This window comes from Mandrillus leucophaeus, unplaced genomic scaffold, assembly GCF_000951045.1.
Source record: "Mandrillus leucophaeus isolate KB7577 unplaced genomic scaffold, Mleu.le_1.0 Scaffold119, whole genome shotgun sequence".
NCBI classification, from domain to species: Eukaryota; Metazoa; Chordata; class Mammalia; order Primates; family Cercopithecidae; genus Mandrillus; species Mandrillus leucophaeus.
In genome coordinates, this window is record NW_012100209.1 from 5,660,073 (window position 1) to 5,669,902 (window position 9,830).

General features: G+C 45.6%; 1 protein-coding gene across 1 annotated transcript; it reads right to left on the minus strand.

The window, feature by feature from the left end:
- Nucleotides 1-7,655: 7,655 nt before the first annotated feature.
- On the minus strand, nt 7,656-8,913 carry ANXA2R (annexin A2 receptor). Its single transcript, XM_011966553.1, has one exon. It carries the CDS (start codon nt 8,607-8,609, stop codon nt 8,028-8,030), a length of 582 nt encoding a protein of 193 aa, XP_011821943.1. The 5' UTR covers nt 8,610-8,913; the 3' UTR covers nt 7,656-8,027.
- Between the last annotated feature and the right edge of the window lie 917 nt (nt 8,914-9,830).

Consider the following 9,830-nt stretch of genomic DNA (forward strand, 5'->3'; position numbering starts at 1 on the left):
CTCCCAAGTTCACGCCATTCTCCTGCCTCAGCCTCCCGTGTAGCTGGGACTACAAGAGTTTCACCATGTTAGCCAGGATGGTCTCGATCTCCTGACCTCGTGATCCACCCACCTTGGCCTCCCAAAGTGATGGAATTACAGGCGTGAGCCACCGCGCCTGGCCTTGGATTGGATCCTTTAAAGGTTTTCCCACGTGGAAAGAATGGTGATAGACAAAAATTAAAGAGTGAAGAATTTATAATAATAAGAAAACAATAGTCACAATACATAGCCTTATCATATTTCTGGCCAGGATCTCCTTACAAATAAGTAGAGATGCAAAATTTATACTCTTTAAGAAAAATGCAAAACGTCACCTTTCATAACTCTAGGAACTTCCAAGTTGCTAATAAGGAAACTTATTCTTACGGGACTCTATTTGATACTTCCAGTTTCAGATAATTACAGAACTATTTGAAACTACTTCTCCTTCCACAAATCTGGGTGGTGAAGTGAATATTTTTTTAAAAAAATTCCTAGCACCCTCTAAACTTTCTTATTTCTTGCCTTTCTTGATACCTTTATTAGAAATAAAGGCCAATCAGAAATGAACCCAAAGTAATTAAAGAACCATTAACATCCCTGCTAGATGTCATTTTCATTAATTTCTCGTGTGAGTGAATATGCTTTAGCCAAAGACCACCAGAAACTGAATTTGTAGTTCAGTAAACTGAATTTATTACTCCTCACGAAGAATTTAGCATGGAGAACCACGAGTTGTCTCAAAATGAGGGTGTTAGGACATTTTAGTGGATTCAGGCTTGTGTTTGGTGATTTGGGGTATTAAAAAAATGACTGAAAAAAATCATAAAAAGTAATTGTAAGTAACATATAATGAACATTTACACTGTGTTAGAGTGTTCTAAGATCTTTCAATAGTATAACCTAGAAAAACCATGGACACCATGATTAGTGTAATATGCCATTCAGTTTACTGATCAGGAATATGAAGCATAAGATTTGAATTTACTTCTGAAATGTTACACCTTCTAGTGTGTAAGTGATGGAGCTGGGTTTTGAGTCAAAGCATGAGACCTGGTTTCCTAGGTCTTCACCACCAAGGTATGTAGGTCTAGTCACTTGGTTTTACAGCCTTTAGGTAACCATTGCCTACCTAATCTGCCCCAGTCACCTTTCAACTAGTCAACTTGGTCTGACAACCCATCTTCCAGTAAAGCAGTTTGTAGAGTTGGGGACTATGGCACCACTTCCCAGGTACTTGTCAGAGCCCAGGAAGAACTTGCAAAGATGGTAGCTTTTGGTCAAAGACAGCCCTACCAAGTATGTGCTTGGGTCGAGGAATCAGGGAATGTAAGCAGGAGGTGCCCCGACTTGTTCCCTACCTGCACTCCTTACCCAGCCACACACCTCTGACTTGGTCCTAATCCTAAAACAATAACGATCAAACAAAACAAAAGAAACCAAAGGCATTTGATGTTTCTCTGTTATTTTATTGAGAAAGACACCAAACATTGGCAAAGAATCGTGAAGGCAAATCTTTTTAAAGAAGATGGATAGACATTATTGTAACTGATAATTCTTTCTAAAGGATGATCCAGTAGAAGCTCTAAAATGTCAGGTAGTCTAGATCCCTGGACAATGCAACCCGGAGAGTGGAGAGAAGTAAATATGCATTCTTCTCCAAGAGGGAGGAGAAAGCCAAGTGCAGCATCCGGGACGAAGGACTGCAAAGGACTCCTAAATATCCAACCCTCGGGGTTCTTCCTTTGCAGGAGTCTGTTCTTTTTGCCCCGTAGCCGAATCTAGACAGGCAGCGTGGTGTGGAGTTGACAAACGTCCTGCAACTCCACGACCATGAAGAGCCGCTATGGTACCACTAGCGGTGCTAGGACCCAAAACTAACAAAACTGCTCGGGAGAAGCGGCGGGCTCGACCCACAGCGATGCTGCCACCGAGATCAATCCTGCTTGGACGAATGATCAGTGCTGCGACTAAGAAAGTGCCAGTCCAAGGAACCGGCGGTACTGGGACATAGTGAAAGGAGTTAGCCAGTTTTAGGGAGACTGTAAGGGAAGGGTCCCCAGACAGCCTCCGACAAGTGTTTTGTGCAGATAAGGAAACTTGCACAGGGGACTTGCCTAAACTCACGCTTGCAGCAGACTAAGGGCCCACATGCGCACTGGGGGAATGGGGGTGGGTGGAGCCACCAGGAAATCTCGCCATACACAAACAGGGAACCCAGCCCCATCAGCTTTCATATAAAATTCTTTGTATTCAACTGCGAAGGAGGCAACCGGCAACCCTCTTTCAGGACCCCCCCTTTTTATAGGAGCTTAATAAATTCTACTCCACTCTTCGATATCCGCGTGCCCATTTCTTCCTGATCCTGAGACAAGAATCCGGACTTAGCTGAGCTAAGGAGGCAAAATCCTGCATTAATATCAAGTGCCGACACTGAACAACCAGCGGTGCAGCCGGCGTCAAGCTTTATTTTTGGCGCAGTTAAGGTATTGCCACTAAGAAACTGTGGTCTCTGAGAAATATCGCGGGTTGGAAGGTTGTACGGTGCTTCCACCGAGAAAGCGCCTACCCAGTGGGATACGCCTGTGACACAAAAGCCGAGGACAAGCTCTTCCCATGAAAGTCTCGGCCAATCACCGTGCTGAGACAGCGAGACACCCAGGGCGGTGAAAGTGGCGGTGCTACGACAGAGGAAGAGATACCACAAAGAACTTCTGAGTCTTGAGAACGATAAACGTTCTGGTTTTTTGTTTGTTTGTTTTTTAGAAGGAGTCTTGCTCTGTTGCCCAGGCGGGAGTTCAGTGGCGCAATATCGGCTTGTTGCAACCTCCGCCTCCCGGGTTCAAGTGCTTCTCCTGCCTCAGCCCCCACCCCCAGTAGCTGGGATTACAGGCATGCGCCACGACACAGGGCTAATTTTCGTAGTTTTAGTAGAGACCGGTTTCACCAGGTGGCCAGGCTGGTCTCCATCTCCTGACCTCAAATGATCCACCCGCCTTTGCCTCCCAAAGTGCTAGGATTACAGGCGTGAGCCACCGTGTCCGGCTGAAACGTTGTTTTGCTCAGCGTTAACAACAGGGCAGCAACCGCCAAAACAACGAGGCTCCACTATTGGCGAAAGCGCTGATGCCAAACCGCTGGCTCGGCCTAGGAGCAGAACTGCGGAAAAGAACCCTAGAGACCAAGCACCAGCTCGGCTCCACGGCGGGCGGGAGAAGGCAAGTTAGCATAAAGCTGAGACGTGGTACTCAAACTCAGTAGAAGAAATATGCCACACTTACTATCCTGGGGAAGGCAGTGGGTAAGAAAAGCTAAAATGCATAACATTTAAATAAAAAATAAGTAACGAAATATTTAAAGCAAACAAATGAAAATAAAATACACCAGTAACCTCCCTCCCAGAACAACATCAAAAAAATTTTTTTTGGGTATACAAAACATACAAAGAACCCTACAAAGAAATTGCAAACAGTGTTGAACGCAGCGATCTATCCTACCACTGTATTTGCATTAGCACTAAACCCGTGCCTCTTGCGCCTATCCGAAATTTCCTCGGATTAAGAAGAAATAGCCATGGATAAACAGATATTTGCAACACCAAAAATGTCCTGTAGCCTAGACACCCCAACTTCTACATGAGGCTACGCTACAAGCATAGCCAGAGCGAGACTCTCTATTGCGAAATCATACTTGGTATGACTAAAATGATTCCTGGCAGTGCTAAATCATTTGTTTAAAAAAATTACAGCTGGGGTGCGGTGGCTCACGCCTGTAATCCCAGCACTTTGGGTGGCCGAGGCGGGCAGATCACAAGATCAGGAGATCGAGACCATCCTGGCTAACACGGTGAAACCCCGTCTCTACTAAAAAATACAAAAAATTAGCCGGGCGTGGTGGTGGGCGCCTTTAGTCCCAGCTACTCGAGAGGCTGAGGCAGGAAAATGTCGCGAACCCAGGAGACAGAGCTTGCAGTGAACCAAGACTGTGCCACTGCACTCCAGCCTGGGTGCAAAGCAAGACTCCATCTCAAAAAAAAAAAAAAAAAAAAAAGTTACTCTTGTAGGCCAGGTGGGGTGGCTCTCACCTGAAATCTCAGCACGTTGGGAGGCCAAGGTGGGCAGATTACTTGAGGCCAGGAGTTGGAGACCAGCCTGGTCAACACAGGCTGGTCTCTCCTAAACACAGGAAAATTAGCTAGGTGTGGTGGCGCATGCCTGTGATCCCAGCTACTGGGGAAGCTGAGTCAGGAGAATTACTTGAACCCAGGAGGTGGAGTCTGCAACTAGCCAAAATCATGCTGCTTCACTCTAGCCTGTGTGACAGTGCAAGACTGTCTCAAACAAACAAACCCAAAAAACTAAGTTACCATTCTGACTAGGTTGATCAACATGAAGACACTGCTAGCTAGTATCAGTTTGCCTCTTTAGATCCGCATACCACTCTTCAGTCAGCACTATGTTGCAAGAAGTAACCTGTATGGACTGTACTGGAGAACTCATTTTGCCTGCAGGCTTCCCATTGAGTTGAGGCACCGGAACTGACACCAGCTATTCAGAGATGCGGATTAGTAATTTATTGTCTTGCTTTGTTTCACCTGGACCTGGTATTGAATTGTTTTGTCTGAAGTCAAAAATAGGCCAGCTGCAGTGGCCCACACCTGCAACAAAAGCACTTTGGGAGGCTGAGGCAGAAGGATCACTTGAGGCCAGGAGTTCAAAACCAGCTTAGGTAATACAGTGAGAACTCATCTCCACAAAAAATTGAAAAATCAGCCAGCCAGGCATGGTGTCACTTGGACTTGCAGTCCAAGCTACTTGAAAGACAGAGAGGGAGGATTCCATGAGCCCAGGTGGTTGAGGCTGCAGTGAGCTATGCTTGTGCCACTGCACTCCAGCCTGGGTGATAAAGCCAGACCCTGTCTCAAAAAAAAAATAAAATAAAAGGTGGGGAGAAAGCCAAAAATACTGTGGAGTGGCCCTTTCTTCAAGCATTTGCTTGCTTTCTCTAACACCACTCATTCTATTGCCCCTACTGAGCTTGAAATGATAATGCTTTCTTCAGGTGTCAGGTCTGGAGCACTGGTGCAACTATCTCAAAACGCTGTCTCAAAACTCCAACAGGGAGCACCTAACAGTACTGGGTGCAATGTCGCTGGAACGGAGCAAACAGCAGTTCCGGAATCACCAACAGGCTCTGCGAAACCGAGGACTCTGTGCCCGAGAGAAATTGCCGGTTTCAGACATAGCTGGTTTTAGAGACAGGAACGGCATTGTTATCTAAAAAACACAGACGGAAATACCGCCACAAATACCAGTACAGGGACAGCTGACACGAAGGACCAAGGAAAGCTGCTGAGAGCTGCGCCCCCACAGAATAACTGCCAGCTGCCACAGTGCGAGTGAGAAACCGGCCACTCCATGCAACAACCAGTACTGCCATGGGGGAAAGCATCTGATGTCGCCAACAAGCGGTGCTACCAGGAGAAATGACCGCTTTTGAAGAAAACAGCCAAGAACGTGACTGAGAGACACTCAGCTCCCAGGAAGAATCAGCATTTGTTCCAAAACACAGTCGAATAAACCAAGAACCCGCGGAGTGGTTGAACCTATCAAAGACACAACTGAGGAAACGGGGTCACCCAGCACCTCAACATCCTGGGCTCTAGCAAGCCTCACAGAAGCAACCGGCAGTGCAACAAACAAGGAGCATCTAGCGTGGTAATGCCATCCACGAAAGGCCAGTAAGGCGAAAAGACTAGAGTGTTTAGTTCCAGGGATCATAGGCCATTGCAAACCAGACAGCATAAAGCCAAGGGTTGACAAAAGAAAATTTAGTAACCGTTGTTTTTCAAAAGGGCAAGTTAGCTGAAAATAAAATAAAAACAATACATTTGGAAAAAAATCATAAAATGAAAATTCAAAACCAAGCAAAACATAGAAAACTGACTCTACAAAGAAAATGCAAACACTTCTAAACAATGTGGTTTCACAGCTGTGATATCGCTGTCACGCCTATATCAATATCTGCTTGGTCTCACCAGGACTTCTAACTAAGGGACTGCAGGCACTGCTAAACTGCTACTTGCTACTCCTAAAAGATCTCCACCGACATGCCCGGACTTCTATATTTAAAACTCAGGCATAACTAAAGCAGGGTAAGTTATTATGAAACCAAAAGTTACTGGGACTAAGAAGTCGCAGGCATGGCCACGCTAGTACTGGTTTCGACTCAATCTGGACTTATAAGAGCCTAAGAAATCACATTCACGGGGGGACTTTGAATGGAAGCATGGACTTGTTAGTCTAAGAAATCCCTAATCCAGGACTCGCTCAGAATAAGGTATTTTGAACACAGGCTTAAGGCTCTTTATCACAGGCGAAATAAACTGATACTTGTTCTGCTTAAATCTGGATTCCCTATGCAGAGAAACCACAATCAGGGCTATATTCTGACATGTAGGAGGTTTAAAACTGAAAAGACAGACAAATTAGCAAGGCCAACCCGGACCTGCTCTGTCTACCAGAATTACTAAACAAAGTTGTGGTACGATTAAGTAATTGGTAGTTCTCTTATAAACCACACTAAATTATTATTCCAAAGAAAAAGACACAGGAAACACTGCTAGCCCTGAGACCCATGAATAAGTAATCTTTTAAATTACTTATTTGAGACAGGGTCTTGCTCCATTGGAGTGCATTGGTGCCATCTGGCTCGGTGCAGCCTCTATCTTCTGAGCTCAAGGGACCCTCCCACCTCAACCTCCCAAGTAGCTGGGACTACAGGTGCGTAACACCACACATGGATAATTTTTGTATTTTTTGTAGAGACAGGTCTCACCCTGTTGCCCAGCCTAGTCTCAAACTCCCGAGCTCAAGCAATCCCTGTGCCTCTGCTGTCAGAAGTGCTGGGATTACAGGCGTGAGCCACGCTGCCTCGTTTGATAAGTAATATTAAGAACTGGTTATCTGTGCAGTTGTATTAATATAAATAATTGTGTGATCCTTCCACTGTAGCAGGACAGGCCGCAGACAAAACTCCTCAGACACTGAGTTAAAGAAGGAAGGGGTTTATTTAGTTGGGAGCATTGGCAAGACTCCTCTCTCAAGAGCCGAGCTCCCCGAGTGCACAATTTCTGTCCCTTTTAAGGGCTCACGACGCTAAAGGCTTCACATGAAAGGGTCGTGACTGATTGAGCAAGCTAGGGGGTATGTGACAGGGGTTGAATGCACTGGTAGTCAGAGTGAAACAGAACAGAGCGGGAAGTTTCACAATGTCCTTCTATACAATGTCTGGAATCTATGGATAACATAACCAGTTAGGTCAGGGGTCGATATTTACCAGGCCCAGGGCGCCAGTCCAAGCTGTCTGCCTGTGGATTTCATTTCTGCCATTTTAGTTTTTATTTCTTCTTTCTTTGGAGGCAGAAATTAGGCATAAGACAATATAAGGGGTGGTCTCCTTCCTTACCATGAGAAATAGCAAAGATTGATAAACCCCTCAGTCTTATGACCGCCAATAAAATTCCTGAGTGTAAAACACAATGAATTGCTATACTGAAAAAAAGACAGCTGTTAAAACAAAAATAAAATTAACAATTGAAATTAAAAAGACATAACGCAAAATATGTGAAATACAATTAAATAAAAAAATACATTTAGAAAGCAGTAATTAGAAAAAAGTAGGAGTAAGATTTGAAAATAAAATGGAAAAAACAAATTTTAAATTTGCCAAAACTCTAAGAATTCTACAATCATAAAATAGATTTCTCAAAGTTGAAACAGATAAAAATGAAATATATAATAAAATAAATACAAATGTTTAAAATATATGGAAACTGCAAGTAATAAGCGACCTGAAACAAGGGAGATTCATCAGCAAAAGATATTTTAAAAATTGACAACCAGCAATGAAGGCACATCTTAATGCATTTTTATTTTCTAGGTGGAGACGTTTGGTAACGGAGAATCTTTTTATGGAGGAGAATCCCAAAAGTCTTCTGCTGCTATCTAAGGCTGCTTAGCTCCACAGATCTGTGGGCAGCACGCCCAGAGTACAGAGAACCCGGCACAACCAAGGCGACAAATCCACTCCAGGCAGCCTGAGAAACTCGGGAGGTGGCGCCACCAATTCAGGACAGGAGGATGGTGGCATTCCAAAAGGTGCCAGCTGTCAGAGACCTCGGAGTCCTGCTGTCTGCCCCAGGGGTGGGGAGGACTGCACAAGGGAAGCTGCTGGAGCATGAGTCTCTCGGGTTCCTCTGCCTGTTCCACCTCTTCTACAGGTGCCTCTTGCTGCTTCTGTGTCCCGGGCCAACTGAACTCAGCGGGCTGGGCTGTACTTGGTTCTAAGGTGCCCTGGACTCCAGGAAAGAGTCCGTTTTGCCAGTAGACTCCCGGTAGCCGCCAGCAAGGACTGGAAAGCAGTCTCAAATCACAGCTGTCCAATGAGTACTCTCGTAGTACTGGATACAAAGGAAGAGACCACGGCCCACAATCTTCTAAACTCACAATAGGCGGAAGCTGGGGCTCTGGCTCCACCTCTGCGGAATCCGAAACAGGCTTCACAAAGCCAAGAAAATGTTGCTCCATCGCTTAAGCCTCAGACCAGGAGGAAACAAACGGTTGCGCTGATCAAGGAGGGAGAGCCTTCTGCACTACCCTCAGCCTGGGTATTTATGCTCTCCAGAGCCCGTGGGCGGAGGCCAGCCAGATATTAAGAAACTCAATAGTAACAAATGCACGAAAATTAGTAGACATATGAAAAACAATAAAAATTTTAGAGAGTACATAGAACCAAAACAAACCGTAATTCCGACAGAAAAACAGCGAGAAAAGAAACCGAAATGAAACGAACACTAAGCAAACCTTGCAGAGAACTATCACTGCGGAACGCAGGTATAAAAGAGCCTTCAAGGGCCAAGAACTATCTCTTTCCGGAAATAAGCCCCGGAAAACTGTCCGCTAGGGCTCTGCCCTGCCAACGACCTTGCTAACGAGAAACTGGCGCGTTGAACTTAGCAAGCGCCTGCACCTAGCGGATAGCGCCTGTATTGCCAAACATCTGTTCAGGCCCCAAAAGTGGTGCTGCTAGAGAGAAACAGCGTGCTCTAAGAAAGGAGCGGTGTTTGGAGGAATTAACCCACTCTGTTTAAATATGTTGTGACAGAAAAATGTGTTGTAGCATTTTAATGTGTTTTAATCCGTTTAATGTGTTTAATCAGTTTAAGGTCTTTTAACCCGTTTTAATGTGTTGCGACAGAAAAAGCGCCAGCTAACGGTACCACGGAATTACTAGTGCATACAGCAGCTCGGTGCAATCACTGTTCTTCACCGCAAAACGGAGTTCAGGAAGTTCCTAGGAGATACTAGCGGTTCTAGGACCGAGAAAGTGACAGCACTGAAAACATAAGGACCCTGCGAGCAGGAAACGTCACGTTGGGAGCAGCAACTGAGCAAACGCCTAGTGGGCACTGCTGGCAAACGTGCTGATACTAAACTGTCAGCTCCGCATAGGAAGCAGAGCCACCAGACAGAACCCGGGACCTGACACCAGCGAGGCTAAGACCGAGCTGGGCTCCCCGGCCCCTGAGAGAACAAAAGTCAAGGAGCAAGAGGCTGAGACACTCAAAATTAGCAGGAAAAACATACATTACAGGCTGGGCGCGGTGGCTCACGCCTGTAATCCCAGCACTTTGGGAGGCCAAGGAGGGCGGATTGCCTAAGGTAAGGAGTTCGAGACCAGGCTGGCTAACATGGTGAAACCCCGTCTCTACTAAAAATACAAAAAAATTAGCCAGGCGTGGTGGTGCA